General features: G+C 36.4%; 1 protein-coding gene across 1 annotated transcript in view; it reads left to right on the top strand.

The window, feature by feature from the left end:
* Positions 1 to 24,936, top strand: part of LOC118197476 (epithelial sodium channel subunit alpha-like) — a 34,661-nt gene that overhangs the window by 5,371 nt on the left and 4,354 nt on the right. Inside the window, exons 2-7 of the mRNA XM_035368989.2 lie at positions 2,241 to 2,359; positions 9,495 to 9,661; positions 9,813 to 9,911; positions 14,362 to 14,491; positions 20,252 to 20,330; positions 23,918 to 23,966. Coding sequence (XP_035224880.2) covers positions 2,241 to 2,359; positions 9,495 to 9,661; positions 9,813 to 9,911; positions 14,362 to 14,491; positions 20,252 to 20,330; positions 23,918 to 23,966 — 643 coding nt within the window. The remainder of the gene's footprint in view (positions 1 to 2,240; positions 2,360 to 9,494; positions 9,662 to 9,812; positions 9,912 to 14,361; positions 14,492 to 20,251; positions 20,331 to 23,917; positions 23,967 to 24,936) is intronic.

The following is a 24,936-nucleotide window of genomic DNA, read 5'->3' on the forward strand; positions in this document are numbered from 1 at the left end:
CATCAGATACGGGTTCACTATCCGTCAGTGATCGTAATGTTAATATTCCGATGTGTTCTTATTGGAACGTAGGTTTTATAGTGTTCTAACTAAATTAAAGTTACTTGACTGCTGCTAGAACCTACTAGAACTGCAAAGCGACTATTCGCTGAGTTCTGCTGGGTTAGTAACAACAACAGAAAAAGGTTTAAAATACCCTTTTGTTTTAATTCAAATTTACTTACAGAAGGCCCCCTCTTGGGCGTACATTTAGCTAGCACTTATGGCGGTAACTTAAAAGTGCAAAACATAAAACTAAACTAAGTTAAATAATCACCCGAAGCTCCACAGAGATATTTAACTAGTAGTTGGGTCTTTAGCTAATGTAGACAATTAATATACACAGCCGTAAAACAGCAAGCTTTAACTAATAGCAATATAAGCTTTTAGTAATCTTTAACTAATAACAACCCTAGAGTGAAACTGAAAACTCTTTCTGGCAGGAAAGCGTAGATAGAAAAATGAGGGTGGGAAGGAAAGAAAATTAAAAATTAACTATTAGGAAAATAAAATAAAATCCTACAGTGCTTTTTAAAGAAATAAGCTTATGATAGTTGCAACTAGTTTATCCATGACCAGTTTTCATTTGTTGTGGTCATATTATAATCGAGTTCGGAAATTATAAATCACCCTCTCGATTTTCGGACGATTCGATTAAATTAGTTTAAAAGGGGGGAATACGCAAGAAAATATGGTAACCATTTAGTAATAAGAAATAAGTCATACATTATTCCATATTCATTTCGATAATTCCAGTTTTTTCAAATCTAAAAAATTACATTTAACAGAGAAAATGTAGAATTTTAGCTCACTAAATATCGTTCTGAAATTTAAATATACTCGTAATTTCCGATTCAAAATTTGATACTTAACTACTTTTATATTTAAGACTCAATAACACGCAGACCAAATATTAATTCAGAAGTCAAACAACAAAAATCAGTGTTATATTTTCACCCAACATTATTAATCAAGCAGTTAAAAAATTCTCATCTCAACACGCTAAAAGGCACACTCTTGTTTTAAGAGATTATAAAAATTCTGTTGTCATTCCCTTCTTTCCATCAATTAGCTATAAAGTTGCACATATTTTGCAGAAATTTAACTTTCAGGTCGTTTAGTCTCCCATCAATAAAATTCCGAGTTCCATACTCAAGGACCCCATTCCGGATATAAATTCCTGGGGTATTTATAGGATTCCTTGCCAGTGTGGTTTAATTTACATTGGCCAAACTAAGAGAGCCTTAAAATTTCGCGTCAAGCAACATGAGGCATATGTTAGAAAAAAAGGAAACGTTGAGCAACAGAAGTCTTCTGTTGCTCAACGTTGTTGGTCCAAAAATCACACTTTCAATTTTTCTGCTGCCAAAATTATTCAAAAAACATCTTCCATTGGAGAACTGGATTTTCTAGAGGCATTTCACATTCAAAAAAATCTTTCTGTTCTAGTTAACGATCCTAATTCCAATTCATCTTTGCCTTCGTCTTTTAAAGAAATTATGTTTTAGTTCTGGTCGTTCTGGTCTGGTTTCCTCAATAGATGGCGCCACTTGCTTATTTTTGTCCAGGCTTTCTTATCTTATCTAATCATTATATCCTATCTGGTTCATTTGCGGTTTTGCAGCTGAGGATGGTGGTTCGGTAAAACCATCGAATCTAGTTCTGTGAAAATTTTGAAAATATAACACTGATTTTTGTTGTTTGACTTCTGAATTAATACTTTTATATTTCTTTTCATAATTTTAACCCATCTTTAAAAACCTACAAAATACTTTTGTTACATTTCGCATGATATCTAATTTGTTAACAAATAACATTTTATCGTTTTTATTTTACTTATCCTGAATGATTAATTGCTTAAACGAAAAATGTGCTTCGGTCTTTGTTTTACAGATTCCTCACATTTTTATTATATAAAAATTTAAGTATTCCGCAACTATACCTTTACATCAGCATAAAAATTGTATTTTCAAAATAAGCTGTGATGCCAAAAAATGTAAATTATGATAGCAAAGAAAATTTAAAAATAAACAAAAGTCTTCACTTTTTAGAGAGGGAGGGGGAGAATAGGAATGTAATATTTTCAGTTTCAGTTTCTTATATTAGATAAATAGTTTTCTCTATCTAAGTAAGATTTCTTTCAAAGTTAATGGAACTGCTAATAACAAAACTGCATGCTAAAACTGTTTTATTTTTTTCAGAAGAGCAAGACGAGCTCTGCACACGAGAGGAGAAATCCTAACCAGAACAAACTGCTTTATGTTCAATTCAATATGGGCAATGCCAAATGCACAATCCGAAAACATTCCTTCAACAACTGGTAATAATAAAAGCAAAATGAGTTTCAATAAAAATTATTCTACTTTATATTTTTCATAAAAATATTTTATTAATAATAAAAGATAATTTTCCAGCATAAGTATGCTTATTTTATATAAAAAGGAAAGAAAAAACTTCCGAGATTTAACTGTACCATCGTTTCAAAGAATTAAAGGCATTCTTCCGTATAGCCTCCACTAGCCGAGTAGGTAACATTATCGAAGAATAGTAGTTTGAATCGAATGATTGAAATCAGCAGTTTTAAGGATGAATGCCAAAGAGATAGCTGTGTGAATATTGTGGTGTTTTTCTCCGTGTGTGACATAAATAGGAGCCGGTTTCTCGTAGGTGGTAGGACGTCCTCCATGAATGCATTTCTCCACTCACGCAAACAGTACTCCTACTATGTGTCTTATTTAAAAAAAAAAAAAAAAATTACTATTTCCTGTCAGATCTTGCTGTACAGTGTACTAGAAAAGGGTAAGATATCGTACTCAGGCTGCAGGAATTAGCATATCGGCCTATCGGTCCGGAGATACTGTTTACCTCGGTCTGAGAAGATCCCAGGACTTGTGCGCAAACATGTGAAGTTTTTCAACATATCCTAAGTTCATTATTTTTATACTTTATACATGTTTCCTCCCTATATTTGATTATTTTATTTTCTTATAAATATATCTGGCCCACCAGTGACTAGTAAGTACTGATAGTTCCACCCTGGTTCGAATCGAATGAAAGAACTGGCTGCGTGGATGTTTTTGCGGTTTCCCTTATAAACACTCTTCCCGGGCATATCCTGTTAGGCAAATAGTTCTCTAGATATTTTCTAAACTAATTAAGTAACGAAGCTCTGAAGAAGCTAACTTACATTTGGCGGCATTTATTTTTAGTCCAGCTTCATTTAGAAGTGAAAATACTTCACATGGGTCTTTAATATGATTATCGATTGTTTTTCTCGTGATTATAATATAGTCTAAATAAATAAATATACAGTTAGTCACAAAAGTCTGCGTACAGACTAAATTTTAAATTAAAAAACACTTAAAGCATAGAAAAATGTATTTTAATCATTGCATTTTTTTTTCTTCTATTAGCTAAAATTGTAAGCTTAAATAAAAAGTAAATAATATCAGTGTAATACTTTTTACATTTTTTCAAAAATATATTTTGTCAAAAAAACTCAGAAATTCCCTCCAATAAGTCTGCGTACACTTTAAAAAGAAAAGCAAAATATAAGTTTTTTACATTACTTCAATACTTTGTAGGATATCCTTTATTCTTCAAAACAGCTTGCAGACGTCTGGGCATTGACTGAACTAGTTTTTCAGTGTCATCCGACGTAAATTTCGCCCATTCTTCCTGCAATTTACTAATTAGCTTATTTCGCGACGTAATATTGTGTTTTCGAATTCGTTTCTCCAATTTTGCCCACAAATGTTCGATTGGATTGAGGTCTGGTGACTGTGGAGGAGTACGCTACTGTCTTGGAGTGTGATAGAGAAGATATTCCTTCACAATTTTAGCTGTATGTTTCGGGTCGTTGTCTTGTTGGAAAATAAAGGTATTAGAAAGGTTTAAATTTCGAGCACTGTCTCGTAGATTTTTCTTCAGAATATCCAGATAAACATACTTATATATCACTTTATCAATAATGTGAAAATTTCCAACTCCTTTTGACGACATACACCCCCATACCATCACACCGCCAACTCCATGTTTGACAGTTGGATTTAAATTTCTCAGATTCAGTTAGGTTCCTGGTTTTCTCCATACAATAGGGTGGCCATTAACTTTAAATATTGTAAATTTACTTTCATCTGACCAAATTACATTGTTCCAGAAGTCCTGCGAAGAGTTTAACTATGTTTTGGCAAAAGCAATTCTTTTCTTTCTATTTGTCTAGGAAATATATGGCATAGACCTAGGTTTGCGTCCATGATAATCGGACTTTCGCAGCACTTTTCGTACAGTTTCAGGAGAAATTTCCTTGTTGCTAGTTAAAAAAATGTCTTTTGCAATGCTTGCAGCAGAAAGTTTAGGATTTTGTTTAATTCGTAAAAGAATTTTTCTTTCTTTTCTCTGCGTTAGCTTCTTCGGTTTCCCACATCTTGGTTTTACAGCAAGACCACCAGTGTCAAGATAGTTTTGAATAACTCTTTGCACACTAGAAAATGGTTTTCCAATGGTTTTACCAATATAACGAAGAGTTTTACCTTCATCTCCCAATTTGATAATTAGTTGTCTCGTAACTAAAGGAATTTCTTTATTGGTTGTCATTTTCGTCAAAGAAAAATAGAAATAGCAACTTCCAACCAACGTGAAATTTGCTTCGGAGGTCAATGACCTTGAAAGTGTAACTTCCTTTGCATTCTCAAATTTGAAGTTTAAAAGTTAGATAAGAAATCCCCTGCCTCCTTCGCGTTGTACGCAAACTTTATCGGCTTTGATTTCTGGCCACTTATCTTTTAAAAATTAGTGCGCATAAATTATTAAATATGAAAATATTACAGTTAAATAATTTCAAAGTCCCTTATTGAAACTAAATATCTAAAAAATAAAACTTTAAGAAACTACCCTTTTCGCACTTTAAAATTTGGATTTGATATTATTTTTCTTGATGTACGCAGACTTTATTGACTAACTGTATTTTTGCCAAGGACTGGTCGTAATATCGTATCGATGACCCATTGGAAAGTGGCAAGTGCTCCACATAAGCCAAACGGCATTCACAAAAAGCATACGTGTTGGACTTGGTAATGGTCGCAATTTTAAGGACATTTTCAGGCTTCACACCAATTTGAAAATAGGCGGATGTTAGATCCAACATTTTCATGGATTTTGTAGATTCGTTTTCGGATGATCTTCTCAATAATGGAGAAGTGGTATACAGGATACTTAGTTACGCTCTTAAGTTTCCTATAGTCAAAGAGGAATCGCCACGCTTTGTGGTTGGTAAAACCATCTCTCCTACGCAGCACCACCGGGCTAGTATAAAAACTCGATAACGGAGTTATAATTTTATTCTTGAACGTTTCTTCTATATGGTCCTTAATTATTTTCCTTAATTTTATCATAACTATAAATTTTGGGCCTCCTTAGGGCAGCATTAGTGCCATTTATAATATGGTTCACGATAATATGAGCAGTCCTTTTAACTTTCACCTTTCCTCCGGTACCAAATGCTGTAGTTCAACTTCAGGTGGCTGCGTTCATCTTTCTTCCAGCTTATTCATCTGTGGCTGTAAAACAAAATCTTGGAAGTTAAGATGAGCCCCTACCGCTTTCAAAAATATCTACCTCTGAAATTACGGCGGCTTGAAGATTTCTTACAATAAAGAAAATGATTTTTAGGACTTCATCCTTCGCTTGTATAAGCAATAATCTCTTACCTATGCATGTACATTGCTTGTGCAGCAATAACTTTTGCCCCTTCTAAGTTAAAATGTCTATAATTTCGATAATATTTTCGGAAACACGCTTCTCAAATTAAACTGCGTGACTCTGCGGTATCAATAAATACTTCTGCATGGATATTATTTTCGTAAAACCTACACAATCGGCAACTTCAAAATTTCCCTGTTACGGTTTTTAACCTTTTGAAGACAAGATGGCCATTATAGTGGCCATAGAGTCCTCTGTTTGAAAAGACAGAGTTGTCCACTATGTCTTTTTCCCCCATTTTCCTGGCTGAAAAGTGGGGTGAAATGTCAAATTTCACGTCCCTAGGGTTTTAACCACTTATCTCTTTCAAAGGTCATCCTTTTGCGACATGAATGCACCCCTATGAAAATCCATTAAATTACACACAAGAATCTTTGTTTAAAATAGGAGGTGATTTCTTAAAGGAGGAAAGCATTCGGTTCAAGATTCCCCGTCCTTTGGTAGCTTTTACCGCTACCAAAGCCCCGGCTTCAAAAGGTTAATTGAAATTTTGAAGGATTTTCTAGATTCCGAGATTAACTACACTTTCTTGTCTTCAGAACTCCTTCGTAGATTAAATTATCCTTCTGTTTTTCTTTTGCCCTTCTTTTTGGCGACCTTTACTCACTATTGAATCTTTTCCTCTGTTATCAAATTGTCGCTTCTTGCCAAACTGGAATCTTCACTAAGGCGTTGGCTAAAAACTGGGTAAACGGATGAACTAATGAAATAATGAACGAAATAAAACTAATGAAATTTAAGTATAGCCTAACTGCTTCGGAGTATTTGGTCTATACTTTGCTATTTCTTTTTTCTGCCACGCGTCGATTTTTCAAACTTACTTGCTAATTCGAATAGACTTTCTAAAGTCGTGGGGTTGCGAAACTCGAAGAAATCTTGGATTCGAGGTAGTAACCTTGGCAAAATTTGAATAATTTCTTCACTTGGCCTCTTACCATACAACAAATTAAAAATTTGTACTTTTCTTTAAATGAAATCATTATGTCCTCGAATTTTAATCTGGAATTTTCTAAATAGTTCCGATTCGAGCTTGGTCCTATCTTTTACATTGGGCAACGCTTTAAGGGGACTCGTACACCTTAAACCCCTCATGATCTTCGAATATGTGATTGTTGCAAGAATTGGGATATTTTATTTATTTTAAAAGGAATTACTTCCAACTTTTTACTGCTGACTACATAGTATAGCTGCTTTGGAAACTAGTAACCAGAAAGTTTGTGTTGCCACAAATATTTTTGTAATTTAATCCTCTTTGTGAGAAAATATTTCGCCATTTTTCCACCTTGCGCGGATGATATTTTAAAAATGTCTAATGGTACATTCTTGAAATTGGATGGAATTCTTTATATGGACACTATTCTCTAACTGAACCAACAATTTGATGAATATTTTAATACTGAAAAATTTTATGGACGAAAACATTACAAATTTTTTTAATAAAATACATTCTATAAACTCAATTCAAAATAAAATAAAAATTTAACATGAAATTCTTAGAATTTTAGGTTCACAGTAGTTTCCAAATGTTGTAAAAGCTATGTATTAAATATGGAATTAAATTATGAAACAGAATGTTTTAAACTGTGCGCGCAAGTTGGAAAAAGGACGAAAAATGTTGTCACAAAGCGGATTAAATTATAAAAATATTTGTGGCAACACAAACTTTCTGATGACTATTTCAGAAAGCAGCTATATTATGTAGTCAGCTGTAAAAAGTTGGTAGTAATTGCTTTTAAAATAAATAAGTTATCCCGATTCTTTGCAACAGTCACCTATTCGAACATCTTATGGGTTTTAAAATGTATGAGTCCCCTTAATAAGAGCATTTTTAAATCCATGTGCCTACGTATCACTTTCTGGCTCACCTAACACAATTTTTTCAATGCAGCTGTACTAAGTGAAGGTTTGGCCTCTAAGTGCAGCAGTGATGATAGTGATTTGTTGTGTCTCTGGCACTGGATAGAGTAAAAAGTGGGAATTCCCCCAGTTTTTCAAAAAAAACTCGTTACAGAGTTTTCTCACCAGAAATGACTGCTAACTTCTTAGAATTCCTTCTTATATGAATGACAAATCCAAATCCCTCCACGCGATTAGCTGCAACCGGAGAAACTTGCAACGTTTAGGGGGCCAAACTAAATATTGAAGTTTCCTGTGCCATGGTTCGTTTTCGGAGGCCAGTGCAGGGTCTGGCTTTCTAATGTAGCATAAAATTAGACCAGAACTGTAAAAGACAAGTAGCGAATTCTTACTATGTCTTGCAAGCACCACAGAAACAGGGAAAAGGTGTATTAGACCGTTTATTAATCTAAATAAAATTTTACGCACGGCACGAACTCGTGCTTACAAAAGCCAATAGCTTTGGCTTTAAATCGAAGATAATGGATGAGCTAAAACTAATGACATTTAAGTATAGCCTAAAGACTTCAGAGTATAACTAGCGCGCAAGCTAGTTCTGACCGATATCGGCGTAAGCAAGCCTAAATGGCAAGAATGACTTAACGTCGCAGAATACTGATCTCTAGAAAATCAAAGTTAGCAACGTGGCCTTCAAGCAGGCAGAACACGCTCTTATTTCACGCTCCAGAACCTTTTAAATACTTTCTTCTTTCTACCTAATCTGAATATCGCACGAGCTGGAGATTTACATTCCCGCAAGAAAATGGAAACGAGGCTAACCAAAAAAAAAAAAAAAAAATTAACATAAAATAGCGGGTTATAAACTTAAAATTATACTTTATGAGTTAATTTATATAAAAGGCTATTTCACGAAAGTCATGTGAAATTCTGTAAAGTTTCGGTTTACAATATATATATATGGTATTATTGGCTGAAAATAACATAGATCACAATAAAAAAAATTTTTACGCGCATAAAGTGCACAGTGTTATGTAACATTTTAAATAAATCGGGCATTTTGCTGTCTACGAAGAATCCGGCTGAATTTGCTCTTGTTGTGGAAAATGCGCTGTCGTCAGCCTCACTAAACGATTTTTCATTAATAATTAAATTCTTATTTTTTAAGCAAAAACTTCGAAGTCTAAATTATTTAATTAACACTGAATTTTTTTATTTAATTTCAAGGTTTTTATATTGTATATATGTTACGGTGAAACACCGAAATCTGGAGAATGTCGACTTTCACTGGTGAATGTCAACATTCACATAGTCTCTTGGTGTATGCCCGAAATATTTTCCAAATACTCTTATTTCTGACTTACACCGGTCAATGTCGACATTGAACATATAACAATACTACATTTTCTTCTCCGTAATTCAGTTGCGAATAAACGCACTTGAGACTTGAAATAAGAACTTGAGAACATGAGAACCCAAAACACACAATACATTCAAAATGAGAAAGGAAAATAATAGAAGTTAAAAACTTACTTAATTATACAGTACGTTCTAAATGAGAAAATAAAATAACAGCAATAAAAACCTTACTAAATTATGTGATTCAAATCTTATTTATTTCAACAACTTAAACTATTATGGCACTTTATGACCTCTCTTTTCGACTTTCACCAGAGCATATCTGTGATTGTCGACATACACCGGTGAGGGTCCGAATATACAAGAATGTAGTGAAGTATTCGGTCTTTCACCGACGTATTTGGTGAATGTTGACATTCTCCGGTGAAAGTCGACATTCTCCAATTTCGGTCTTTCACGGTAACACATATATATTTTTTCAGCGATCAATTTATTGCTGCTGACAAATCAGACTGATTATCTTCCATTTATTCCTGATCAATATGCTGCGATGTACATCGATTTCCATGCTCCTACAGCTTTAGCGAATCCATTTTTAAATGGTTTCGTTATGTATCCCGGCATCAAATATAAGTACTTCATTAAAGAGGTAAGAATATTCCTGAATTCTATTATTAATAAAATAAAATTAAGTAATATCCTCAATAATTTTAATAGGCGCTTCTAAATTATTTTCTAAAACTTCATGTACTATTAGTAATTTTATTCTAATTAGGTAATTTTACTTACGTTTTCTATAGAGAATTATGAATCTCTTGCCTGCACCTTATACCACAAATTGTACAGACTACGAAACTCAGTGGAAGATAAATGGAAACAAAGGGCCAGTTTCACAAGCGGTATGTCACCTTTTGTATTTTTATCCAAACCATAAATTCAAAAATGCTAAATGTTTTTTAACAATCACTTACCAGATACTTCTGTAGAGCAGAGTTTCTTAAACTGTGGGTCACGACCCCCTTGGGGGGTCGCGGGACCTGCTGCAGGGGGTCGCCAAAAATTTTAGCAGCTTTGATATTTCTTTAACTTATTATAATAATTTTACAATTACCAAATATTTTTACACAATGTATCTGAAAATAGATAAAGATAATACAATACAGACAAAGAAAAAAACGAAAACTCTTCGACGCATTCTTTTTATAACATAAACGTTCATTTTCCTTGCTTTGCACGCTACGCTGTCATTTCGTCTGTTGCTCATTTAAAATTTTCACATTGCTCTATGTCTTAAAAATAGAAATGAATGTTAATTACCTAAAACTGCAATAGTTTATTGCAGTATAAGTGAAAAAATTGACAGTTTCACTCACGCGAGTGTCGGATTTGCGCAATACTTATGGGGTCCCACAAAATTTTTGTAAATATTATGCGGTGCTAGGGGTCACGAAATAATCTCAGTGATAAAAAGGGGTCGCAACTGAAAAAGGTTTAAGAAACCCTGCTGTAGAGCATGACTTTTGTAATTCGATACAAGAGCACCACTTAACTTATTTGGAATATAAACTGCTTGGTTTGATTGGTTTCAAATTTTCACATGATTATTAATTAGGTAATTATATATATTAAAAACATATTAAATATGCATTTATAAGTTTGTAGAGACGTTTTGAAATTTTTTGGCCTTCCAATTGCTTCCAATTACACCATAGCGGTATGTCGCAATTAAAAAGAAAAATATTTTACAAATTATGCAAATGAATTAGTCCCATCTTAATAAAGAATGTAGCCCTTTTACTTCCATTATAATCTTTTCAGCGATTTTCTACAGCATATCAGACGGCAATCATTCGTGAAATAGGTAGTTTCTAGCTCTTTCAGAATAGTTAGACATTGTACATGGGCACAGAAAGAATTCCAAACGTTTTGCAAAATTTTTCAACGAGGTTAAAATCGGGTCAGTGTGGTGGTCATTTCATACGAAAATGCCTTCTGTCTAGATATACGAGTTCATAAGAATAAATGCCAAGTCAAATGCTTCAGCGTATATTCTCATAAAGGGTCAAAGGCTTCATTCCGATAGATACCTAAAGCCTAAAAAAGGCCTCTTTGAGCTATAAACGAGCCTAAAACGGCCTCCTTAAACTTTCAAGACATGCATTTCCATAGGTTATAAATATAGATAGGTCAAAGAAAATCTAGCCCACACCAACATCGCAAACGTAATCTTCGCGGCACAGATATTGACCTTCCAGAGTTGTTGTAAGGCTTTTATAGTATGCAAACACTTATAGATTGAACTTAACTAATAAAGTCAATTTCTAATCAACAATTGATGCGGTAGCCTTTAGGATGACCGGTAAATGATCCGTCAACTGACATACTCATCTAAAATCGTTTCTGTGGCCGAGAAATTACAGAATGGACAACACCACAGAAAACATCCATGTCTTTTTTAGACTGACCTATTTCAAGCCTTCGAAAATATGCCAGTGTTGAAAATCCTCTAGTCATCTTTTATGAACCATAACTAATCTTATCTGACCAAAAAATTACAGAACCGTCTCTCAGATTTTTCTATCAGCTACTAAATCTTTCTGCTCAAAGGCTTCAGAAAAGTGTTTTCTTCAACCAGTGCCTAATTATACCTTGTATAAATATTTAAACAAATTAAGTAATAAACTTGAAAAGTAAATACTAAAAACTGTCAACAATTAAATAACTGCCACACTCCTACCACTCATGATGGATGCGTGTAAGCTCAGCTCGAAGTCTATCAAGTGTGCAAATAGTCGCTGAAGCTCAGTTTGAGTCAAAAATGGATTAAAAACTTCAAGTGCTCCATCTTCAATTTAGACCCCTGAAAGCCCACTAAATTTCAAGAGCAAAATTTCATAGAAACTTAAAGTGCCTCAGGCGGCGAACTCGGAAACAAATTAAAAACCAATCACGCTATAATCCGAGATAAATCAAGAAAGGGATCTGTTCAATCAGTTACATCTAGTTTGGAAATTAGAAGCAAGATGTAATATCAGCTGTATAACCAAAAGCAGAAGATTTGGAAAGACCTCCGAAAGCCTGTGAAACTGAGTCTAGGATTCTAAAAATGCTAATGCTCCAGATAAACGAAACTGAGAAGCTGATAAATTGTAGAAAAAGGACCCGAGAAATATAGCAGAAGGGCCTTCGCTCACTTCTTTAAGATTAATAACGAAATTAGCAGCATTCTTTCAGATTTCTCTATTTTAGATATTTTCAAAACCACTGCAGGACGAACGTTCGAAACGCATAATGCTTCAACTCCGATCGACAACTGTCTCACTTTTCACAAATTACTCTCAGGACTTTTTTAGAGTTTCATCTTGATCAAAATTCGTGTTGGATATTTCAAATAGACAATTGTTCTACGAAAATAGATTTCAAGGAAACCAGGAACTTTAGTGTCTCATCACTCACATCGACAACAACAACATCAACAATATTGGTTTTCCCTTGCTCCGTGAACTTAATCACACTACAAGTCCCCCCACTCCTTAGAACCAGACGTGGAGGTTCAACCTCCGCTCTAGCCCCTCAGAGAGAGAGGCGCACCGCCCAGGAAGTCTCCCAGACGGCACTAGTCGTCAATATCTAACTACCAGTTGCTCGGATTACCATTTCTTTCACAGTAAACCCTTAACGGTTTGTTCATTTTTCCTTTAGCCAGTGCTTTTTCTTATTCAACTCAGTTTCCTTATCGAAGTTGTGGAGGTAATTGCATTAAGTTGCAAAGGTACTCCGGAATGGGCCTTGGGCCGTCGCAGCGAGACATTACCCAGCGAACCGGGGGGTGTGGCGTAGCGAGGGTAGGCAAGGGGATGTATGATGCCCAAGACGCCGCTCGCAGAAGGGTGCCAAATGGCCTCCAAACAAGATTTTCATCATATCACTGTGTTTTTTTCGGGGGATGGGGGCACTAAAAAGGTATTTTGCGCCCGGCGCCAGTTATGCTCACTACTCCACTGCCCGGGCTACTAGTACCACTCCGCGCTAGGACATATCAGACCCCGAGGCCGGCCAATAAATGACCTTTACCAGGCCTTCAGAACCCCCAACTTCATAAATTTTATACCCTCCTGCCTAGATCCTAGCCAGTAGCTTCGCAGAGTTCTCTACGTCGACCACTTCCGGGGGAGGGGACTCACATCGACACCTGCGCTTCAAAACTTCAGAGATGTAACGGTGGCTGTTGAGTGTTTTCTCAATGCATATTAGGTAGATACGGGAGCAAACTCCAATGCACTCAAAACTCCAGGTAATGGATCGGTATGACGGTACATAATGTGTCATTGTGCATGGTGTCTTTCGCCGAGGTGTTTCCAGACTCGGATATAACCTTCGAGGGCGTGGTAAGAAGAATCAATATTTCCCTGAGAAGACAATGTTGTGCCATTCATCCACGCTGTATAATTTCAGCGCACAGTTATGGCAGCAATGGGCACCTTGCAAACATTCTATACATACTAACATGCTGACAATGTTGTTTTGTAACAGATCATAATTCATGCTTTAAGATTCTTGATGTTTCTGTGTAAGCCGTCATGCCATGATCAGAATAAACTTATCCTAGCGTTCTGTGATGTGACGAGGGCTTGTGCAAACATTCTCATTGATCGTTTCATCCCTCCTGCACTCACCAATTTCATATTTGTATCAGTGTGGCTTCATTTCGTCCAATACGAATACCGATTTCTCGGAAGAAGAATCTGCATCTATATATACCACATTTGGGGGGGGGGGATCAGATGCAGATACGCTCCAACGACTGTCACTTTTTTCGACAACGCAGCTTGAAGCTTTCCACACAAAGGAGCAGCAAGTAGACACACAATTCCAGTATTTAAAGCAGTTCTTTTTTTTATGTGGAACTTCTAAGTTGTTTTACTGGCGCATATAATTTGAATATCTGCTGCAATACTAATCATTTGCATTTATTATCGAGGTCCACGCAAGGTGCAAATGTCATACCATTTCGAATATTTCTTTAAATACACTTTAGATGGCCAGCAGCATATGTACAGCTTATACAAAATCTTGTAATCCCTTAGTGAATAACACTGTTTTTTTATTTGCGAATAATTTTTTTGTTTACTTCCACTAATGATGGAATAACAACAAGAGTATAAATGCTTTCGTAGTTTGTCCTTAAATAAGACAGGAAAATATTCGCTATTTAGGATAATCTTTACATATTTTACTATAAGTCATTCATTTAAATTATTCCAGAGCTATTAGTTCTAAAGCATCTTTGCCTTTTGACTCGTACTTATGAAAATTTCTCTTTCGAATCTTAATTAATTTGCTTTCTAGGAGTGCATTGAAACTTGCAAGTTGGAGCTCATTGTAAAGCAACGAAATTGCGTGGATTTCTTCAACTGGTACCCACATAATGAACGAATATGCAAAACTGGATGCAAAGATGTTACATGTTCTGGTGGATGTAAGAAACTACATACTTCCTAGAAATTCAATTGTATCAGTGATCGACTACTATATATCATTAAAAATATTATAAAGTGAATATTTAATTCACGCGGTATAGCACTCAGGAACGTATTTAACACATTTTGCCGGAACAAATTATAATGAGATACATTCCGATGACATCAGAGATCACGTGACTTATGCATGGCTAATGTAAACAAACAATGCAGATGACCTCAGAGATCACATGACTTATGTATAGCTAATGTAAACAACAAGGTCATTCTTCCTCTTCTTCTCTTGCGGAATGTATCTCATTACTAAATTTATTATGAATTTATTTTAGTCATAAGATAACTGATTGCGTTTTAATACAGATTTTACAGAACATAATTATTTCTAGAACTCATTCTCAAATATTAAAAGACAAATAAATGTACTTTATATAGCATGTATAAATCCATGAAACAATTTAATCAATCTGATGTATTTTTTCATGTAAATAATAAAACAGAAGCTTAATTAGCACTATCCTATCTATAATTTATTCAATCTGTTCGAGAAGTCCAAGTAATGGCCTGATGTTATCTCACTTAGCCCAAAGTGTGTTCTCCCCCGCCTATATCACTCCTGAATTTATGAAATTTCGGGATTTGATTTAACCGCTCATCCAGTCGAAACAGATTTTTTTAGCCCCGAATTACCACTTCGAAGAATCTTTACAGTACAATGCTGTCCCTTATTTAAAAATTCTCCCGCCTTCTTAGCACGCCCTCGTGGTGTAATGGTCAGCATGCTTGGCGTGTATTCGAGAGGTTCCTGGTTCGAGTCCCGGCAAAGACATTGTACATTTTTCACGTCTTCTGCTTCCAAAAATATTCTAAAATCTCTACAGTGTATAGCAAGTTGGCTAAAATTTCAATACATATACAGCTTATAACCTTTGAACATAAAGATTTTGAAAAGCTGTTGTTAGAAGACCAGAAAAAGGTCAGAGAAGTAAAAAATTTACGTCTGGAGAAAACTGAATATCTCTAACTGCCTGTCGCAATGGGAAACTTTACACCAGTATACGGTTTCGAAATATTTTCTGAATAGCTAGTCAGTTGGCATTTCACTAAATATTTGGAGTGAATATTTGGAGTACAATTTGGACTAATATTTGGAGTACTATTTGAAGTGATTGATGGCAACATTTGATGAAGAACTAAAATACAATTTATTCGTCAGAATTACACTGAACAGTTCCAAACGCACGTTTATAGCCGTCAAAAAACTACGATAAACACGCTGAAACAATCAGCAACACAGCCATCAGACTATAACGGTGAAGAAAGCTTCACGGCAAAGTACTAAAATACAGCTTCCGACTAGGTCGATCGCTCTTGAGCTAATCTAAGAACTCAACATACTCCCAAGATACTTCTCCGCGTACCGGCAGGATATATATAGCTTTTAACCTGCCTTCTAGACCATTCTCGGGAAAACCGGTAAGAATTCATTCTAGAAAATGTTCTCGCTTCGTCTATGGCACATCGCCGATTTTGTTGCCAAATGGGCGATTTCACGCCAAATTTGGCAACCCTGCCTTTCTTTGCCACTTTCTGTCAAACCTAAACCCGCTTTGCGGGGAAGCTATCTCACCGCAGCTGGGAATTTCGTAACAGTATGCAACACACATGAAGTTTAATTCTGGATTTAATACATTAAATATGAAAATGGTCACCTTGTCTATAGAACGAATCCTTTTTTCTTTCCTCTCTCTCTTTTAACATTTCCGCCTTTAATTCATATCTATAGCAAATGTATGTGTTTTGCATATTTTGTGCTTACGCATTTTTTTGCATTTTTGTAAATGTTGTTTGTTGTAAGGTGGCTGTTTATGCTTTCCTGTCAAATTTAACTCTATGATATATACAAGGGTTAAAGTAAGGAATTTGCCACTAACCAATAGTGAGTAAAATGACAAATGTTTTCTTCTTTAAAATGTATTTGATGCCGCAGTTGTTTATGTTTCATGGATGTTACAAAAAACGCCAAACGAAAAGAAAGACACAGTTGCTTTCGATACATCGCTCTGTGCTAGAGCGAGTTAATTATGCGCATGGCTTATAGAGTTTCAAAGACAGCAAATTTGGCTCAACAAAGAACTCAAACACAGAGTTCTAATGCGGATTGTTTTCAGAAATTCTATGATATCTAGGGCATGCGTGTCATTTTACATGGTAAGCTTACAGAGTCATTACGTTTTTCGGAAGCAGGAGATATGAAAAATGAGCAATGCCTTCGCTGAGTCTCAGGTTCGAGAATCTAGAATAATCGCCGAGTGTACTACAGAAGGCATGTAAAAAGGAGGAAGAAAATACCTTATATAGGGAATTAAGGAACCCTATCGCCAAATCTTGTAGTGAAGAATCATCCTCTACCATATTTTAATTTGAGGGCCACTGTAGAGTTATTAGACTTTTTTGAAGCAGGGGACATGTAAAATGAGCCATGCCCTCACCGGGACTCGAACCTGGACCTCTTTAATACGAGCCGAGTGTGCTACCGTTACCCCACGATGGCTAGCAGAAAGCAAGGAGGAAATACCTTATGAGCTCTTCATTACTCTGCAGGGTCACATACCTGCCCAGACTACATAAGCTTTCTTAGCGATCAAGCACAACCTGTGGCGCAAATATTGTTACTTACAGGGATGGGATTGATTAAAAGGATAAGACACCAAATCATGAATCTCATATCGCGCAGTCATAATTTTCTGAGAATGCTGATAAGGTTTCTAATCTTCATTAATCTCCACAGTCGCCAGCCCACTCTATTCTAAAGCCCCCGTGATAAAGTTCGTTCGAGCTAGGCGTTCACCATCAGAGGCTTACAGTTGCCGATCCCAGAAGAATTCAAAGAGGTTGTAAATAGAAAAATGTAGTGTTCATCTTTAGTCATCATCACCATCAGTTTAATAAAGATGTTTTTTTTTTTTTTTTCCATGTTTTCATCTAACCCCTATACTTTTGTAACAAGATTAATATCATTTATAATCATTAATATCATTAATAATACTGTTGCTGAAGGTTCGTAGTAGGATGAATGCACATCGAACCGATGATAGTTTGATAAAATATATTTTAACAAAGAAACACTTCACAGATCTGAAACTTTCCACAAAAATACTTGTACAGCTCTTCACAGTGCCACAGAGTATAATCAGTAGTTACACTGTAAATTACTAAGAATATTAAACACAACGCGATGCAAAGCGCATCTAAAGAGCGAAGCTAACACGGAGATCATCCGAACTCCTGTTGAACTAAACAACTCAAAAACTAATGTCCTCTCCAGTCTTATACAGTTTTTCTTCGGCCGCCGAGACATCTCTAGTGCTTTCCACTTCTCCAAATTTCTGGAAGACATAAGGGCCGGATACAATTACAGTTACATATATAGTTTAATTACATTTATTCATTCACAATATCGATGACAGCTATACACGAACTGGAACAAAATGTCATCCAACGGTCGCCAAATTTGGCTACTTTGGGCAAATTCTCACCGAATTTGGCGACAAGATCAGTCGCCAAAACGATCGCCAGTTTGGCGAAATTTCGCCAACTGAGTGAGTTAGCCATTTACTCAATATTAAACACACTTGCTCGTGTATTCTTATTTTTTTCGTCTCTTCAAATTTTCATGATTCGTTCTACAAAAGATATTATAATTTTACGTATAGTTTTCGTAAATTATTTATATGTACAAAATTCGTATGAATACTATAATCATAACACATAAAATTGAAAGTAGCATGAACTCTTCCCCGTCCATGTAGGCTAACGTGAAGTGTTTTATGTACACTGCTGGCTACCCAAATTGCAACACCAAGAAAGACAGATATCGCAACAAATTTTTTAGTAAATGACATGTTGACCAAGTATCAAATGATTAAATTTATAGACTTCTGTTAAGTGTGGTTCCTTTCAGAATCAGTAGCCAGAGTAGCCGCCATTGTTGGAGATCACCGCTGCCACACGCCTCGGCATTGATTCAAAGAGACTTTGGATGTGCTCTTGGGGTACAACAGACCAAGCAGCTTCCACACGTTGCCAAAGTTGATCTGGTGTAGCGGCTTGGAATGTAATCTAGGTCAATCGTTCAGCAACCATGGACCACATGTTTTCTATTGGCAAAAGATCCGAAGAGCGAGTAGGAAGCAATTCAATCTGGCGATTGACGAAGAACCCTTGGACAATGCGTGCAACGTGTGGTCGCGCATTATCCTGTTGAAATATGGCTGTGGGCAAGCCCTGAAGGTAAGGAAGGACAATTGGCTCCAACACCTCGGAGATGTAGCACTGACTGTTTAAAGTACCGACAATGGGTACTAGAGGAGTGCGAGAATGATATCCAATACCACCCCATACCATAATACCCGGTTCAGGACTAGTGTGGCGGTGCATAACGTAGCTGTTCAGCATCCTCTCTCCCCGGTGTCTCTAGACTCGAATCCGACCATCGTGGTGTTGCAGACAGAAGCGTGACTCCTCAGTAAAGACAATTTCATTCCATTCTGCCGTCCACATCCTTCTTTCATCGCACCATTGGCGGCGAAGACGTCTGTGGTTCTGCGTCAAGGGTAGACGAAGCAAGGGACGTCTTGCGAACAGATCACTCTGCTGTAAACGGCGTCGAATGGTACGCGCAGACACTGGATGATGCGTTACAGACTGAATGTGCTGTGCTATGGTTCGTGATGTGACTGAGCGATCCGTCACTGCCATGCGCACAATGTTTCTGTTATCACGTGAAGTGGTGCACTGAAGTGGATGCGATCGAACACGTCGATCCGTCGTACCCTCCTGCATCAAAGGATCACATATCCGCATTAAAGTTGTTTGGTTTCGTCCAACACGACTACCGATTTCCCTGAAAGATAATCCACACTCTCGGTAGGCCACTATCCTTCCTCTGTCAAACTCGGATACTTGATCAAACGATGATCGCTGTTTACTGCTTATCACGTTTTGCGTCGAGGGTAGACGAAGCAATGGACGTCTTGCGAACAGACCACTCTGCTGTAAACGGCGTCGAATGGTACGCGCAGACACTGGATGATGCGTTACAGACTGAATGTGCTGTGCTATGGTTCGTGATGTGACTGACCGATCCGTCACTGCCATGCGCACAATGTTCCTGTTATCACGTGAAGTGGCGCACTGAAGTAGATGCGATCGAACACGTCGATCCGTCGTACCCTCCTGCATCCAAGGATCACATATCCGCATTAAAGTTGTTTGGTTTCGTCCAACACGACTACCGATTTCCCTGAAAGATAATCCACACTCTCGGTAGGCCACTATCCTTCCTCTGTCAAACTCGGATACTTGATCAAACGATGATCGCTGTTTACTAAAGGCATAATTGATCGCTTTTTAAAAAAAAACCACAAGAAAAACACAATTGCCAAACTTGAAATCGTCGAAAACTCCAAGCCTTAAATAGCGCTTTGAAGTGGCGCCACAGGCGCGCGCAATGTGCGTGTGCGTCTGCGCTGAAATTCTATTCATTTGCATATCTCACCTCCGCTAATGCATGTTGAAAATTTCATGTTATTTGCATGCTTCCTTCAGGGTGTTGCATTTACGGTGGCCAGCAGTGTATTACGGAAAAATAGTCTAGTTTTAATTTTTGTTTATTAAGGAACAAGAAATAAGTATAATAAGCAAATGTATCAATGTTTTACTCAGTATGGCAAGTCAGTTTCTTTCTCGTTTCATTGCAGATAAAGATATAGACAACATCAGCAAGAGTCTACTAAAATTTGCAAAGCGATGTTCGGAACAATGTCAACCAGCTTGCTAGTAATATACTTTTATTACGTCGTATTTACATTTATATTTTATTTATATTTTATTTACGTCTTTAGAGGCTGTGGCATTTTTACTAATCCAAAACTTGTAACTATCTAGGTCGTTCAGTTTGTATGTAACAGGCGATGAAAGGCTCAGTTTAAAACACAACAATAACAGATTTATTTACAACGTTGCTGAAATAATGTATTATTAATTGTGCTGTTAATTATTAGAGCCGGCGACTCCCTTACAAACATTCTTACTCATAGTTAAACACATCTCATTAGTACAATTTCACATCCTACACTGAAGAAACAGACAGGGTACAGCGCGCTCTATAGGCGTTCCTCAACAGAGGCTACGCATTTTGGAGGCAGGATATGAAAGAAAAGACTAGTTTCATATACAATAAAAGCATTTTAGCTGATATCCATACACTTCTTTGAATGAAACGTCATGTATCTGAGCATATTGCGGGCGTATGCTCTTAGTACGAGATTCAAACTGAGTAATAATGCCTTGTAGCGTCGTGGCCTTTATCTCGAAGGCCACGGTAGCGTTCGGCATTCACAGTTTGACCAGACTACAGAAGCTCATAGAACACCACACTAACTTGATCCTACCAGATGCCCAACATAATCTTCTTGCCACGAATATCCGATTTTGATGTTGATGGTTCGCTGCGACGCATCCACGTTAACATGCAAAAATGACTTCCGCTTTCGTCCCTGAAGTAATATTTCACAAATGGTCAACCGTTTTGCAACATCTTTTTCTATCAATTCATGTGGTACGCAGTTTTCCAATTTTTGAATCATCCCCATTGCTTTTAAAGGCTAACTAACAGTTGGCGCATCCTCATTTAGTGTTTCAGACAACAAGTGTCTGAGATGAATTTTCTGCCAACCATCCAACGTCAAGCTTTTCCATCGTCAAGCATTTTCTCACTTACCTCAAAAGCTGTTTTTGAATCGTCGAAACCCTGCACGTTTTTTTTTCGACACAGCATGTTCCCCATATGCTTCCACTAATAAATGATGATTTTCCGCAGCAGATTTCTTACAGGTATGTTCTTTTCAATGCAGTCACACACAGAACCTAATGCTTCTGCTGTTAAATATTAGGGGAACCGAAAGTAATGTCGCTTTCTTACATTAAATTCAAACGAATACATTTTTAGCACGTTTTTATTTTTAATCAATAATATAATCACCCTCGTTATCGACAACCTTTTGCCATCTAATGTGCAGATTTTCAATCCCGAACAGATAAAAATCAATTCGTTTTTGAGTAAAATATCTCGAGAGGACATTTTGGACATCATCCAAATTTTCAAATTTTTTGCCACTAAGAAAATGTTGTAGGGATCCAAATAAATGGAAATCCAATACTGCAATATCGGCCGAGGAAGGTGAGTGAGTATGGCAGTACCTCCCACCCCAATTCCTTCATTTTTTTCCAGTGTTTGTCTTACACAGTACGGTCTTGCATTGTTGTGTTGCAGAATGACGCCTTTTCTGTTGACAATTGATATTTTTCGATTAAAGATTGGTTCACTCCATCAAATTGTTCACAATAAAGGTCTGTATTAACAGTTTTTCCAGGTTTCAGCAATTCAAAATGAACAATTCCGCGAATACTCCACCAAACACCCAGAAGCGCCTTTTCGGGATGTAAACCCTTTGTAACCCCTATTAAAACTGCCTTTTGAGTTTTGGATTATCATATAGGACTTTTTTTTTTTTTTTTTTTTTTTTTGTCTCCACTCATCAAACGATCAAAAAACGGTTTTGTATGGTGCCGTTGAATCCGTTGCATGGGATGGATAGGTTGGCTTTGTTCTTTTCGGACAGATTATGGGGGACTCAAACACCTGCTTTGCTTATTTTTCCATTCTGCTTTAAATGTTCTTGAATGGTCGACCAAGGTTGGTTAAGAGTGTTTGACATGGATTTGCTTCCACTTCTGGCCTTAGCATGTTGTTGTCGACATGCGCAGAAACGGCATTACTTTCCGGTCCCCCTATTACATCTCGTGTCGCTGAAATATGTGTGATGCGCTAGTGCCCTCTCTGTGCCGACAGCTAGAATTAATTACAGCTCCCAACAGATATCCGCACCTGGAGGTGCAATAGGAGTTTTTCATTATTAGCTATTATGAAGAACTGTCTGTTGCATAAAACTGCATTATCTATGACTCACACTCGTGTTATCGACTCATTTGGCTGGAAAAGTAGTGACGAAAGACAATCTCAAATCCGCGAAACACTCCTTCGCGAATATTATTTTTTAGTTTCGTAACGCTTGACATAATAATTCGTGGGACTGCATACGTTTTAAGAAAATATGGCTCTGAGGTGCGTATAAATAGGCTGTAGAGTCATTAGGTTATTTTGAAGCAGAAAACATGAAAAATGAGCAATGCCCTCTGCGGGATTCGAACCTGGACCTCTCGAATGCGTGCCGAGTGTGCTACCGTTACACCACGAAGGTATGCAGAAAGGAGGAATAAAATATCTTATATACTCCCCCTTTTGAAGGGCGCCTAGGGATTAGGGTGCCAAATCCTGGTGGTGCAGAAACATCATTCATCGCCTTTTTAGTTCGGACGCGAATGTGGAAAAATTAGGTTATTATTTTTTAAGACGGAGACATGAGAAATGAGCAGTGCCCTCTCCAGAACTCGAACCTGGATCTCTCGAATACGCGCCGAGTGTGTTACCGTAACACCCCGGAGACATGCAGAAAATGAAGGGAGAAAATACTTTACAAGTGCTCTTTCCTGTTTTCACACATCTCCGCTGGGCGAAATGTTGTAAGACTAATTTTATTAGCCAGTTATTTTACACTACTAAGAGTCTATCATACTTTCATTTCTTCATGCACTAGTTCTTTTCAGACGTATATCTAAAGTAAAGCGCTATTTAAAAACCAATCGGCAACTTCAGAAAGAACAAACATATTATTATTCGTCAATATTTTAAGAATACTGTGTGTGCAACCTTAGTGGTGTTCCTACTATTTGTTCTAATGTTAAAAAAATTATCAAGTCATCAATTTCAATTAAAACAGAAAACAAAAATTAGAATTGTTTTATGAAGAATAAATTTTTTACGTTTCATTTAGTGATGTAAAATTTTATAAAACATTCTTTTTCAAGGTTTAGTGTAATGCTAGAGAATCTAAAATTAAACTATTGTTCCTTAAATAAAGGCTAATTTTTAATAAAGTAAATCACGAAATTTAGGTCTGCTTGAAGTAAATTACAAAAGAAAAATTCTTCCACAAATTTAATTAATATGAAATTATTAATAATAATTATTATTAATATGAAAATCTGACATGCCGAGAGAAGCGTGTGGTTTCGTTCACTGTTCACTCTCGAGAACTTAATTCAATTCTGTTTTTGTTCAAGCTGTTTTGTAACTTTGTTCCTCAATTATTTGTAATTTAATTTGCAATTTTAATTGCATATTAAGATATCTGCACAATAACTGGGATACACTTCAATTACTTTTCGGAGATACAAAACTTTTACATACTTTTTTACATTGCAGTAATATAATAAATGAAATATGTGCTTCATTTATATTTCAGTCAAAAAATGTATGATGTGACAAAAGAAGAAATTCAAGTTCCCGAAGAAGTGAGATTTTTTAGTTTTTAACATTAAGATACTAATTTTAAAAATGTATATTTTTGAAACAGTATTACACTTAATTACATTATAAAACTACAAAGATCATCCAAAACATTAAAACAATCTCTGCATTATGCAAATTTATGTACCTATAGCCAAAGACTGCCATATGCTAAATTTGTGTATAAATATCGGGTTTTAACAAAATTTTCCCGCTACCGCAAATATTGTCTGCACAAACAGTTCGCGTTGACGTGTTTAATCATATTTTTCAAACTATTTTTGGCATTTGAAAGAAAATGAGTTATTTTAAGAATACTGTGTTGTGAAATTCATGAAAATATACAATTACCATCAAGGTGTCTGAAATGGAACTATCATACTACCAGATTAGAACCATCATTTAATACTTCCGGTTCTGTCGGAAAAAATCAGCTACGCAAATCATGTATACAGCTTTAGGAACTAATTATGTATCATATGACACTATGAAGGTTTGGTACCAAAAGTTCAAAAACAAGAACTATAACATTCAAGAAGCAGAGCTCTTTGGCCGGCCTACTGATGTTGATCAGGCATGCCTGCGAGAATGTGTTGAAGATCAGTAGGCAACCACTCGAGAGCTTGCTAAAGAGTTAGACATTAGTGCCATGTCCATGTATCGCATAAATTTGACGTATAAGTTCAATTGCTGAGTGCCACATGAGTTGACTCAAGCAGATAAGGGCAGACGTGTTCGGGCCTGTACTAATCTGCTCTCTGCTCGAAAATCAGCGCAAGGACCAATTTCTGGACCATATCGTTGCTTGTGATGAAGAGTGGATTTACATCAACAACACAGGCTGAAACGGGGGGTTAGTCTGCGCCCGGTGAACCCCTCGTCAGCGTCGCAAAGCGCAATTTGACCAACAAAAAGATATGATTTGTATCTGGTGGGATTGCCATGGTATTATCCACAAAGAGTATCTGGAAAAAA

This window comes from Stegodyphus dumicola, chromosome 5, assembly GCF_044657685.1.
Source record: "Stegodyphus dumicola isolate Sdum_Otavi_A_Nest chromosome 5, ASM4465768v1".
NCBI lineage: Eukaryota > Metazoa > Arthropoda > Arachnida > Araneae > Eresidae > Stegodyphus > Stegodyphus dumicola.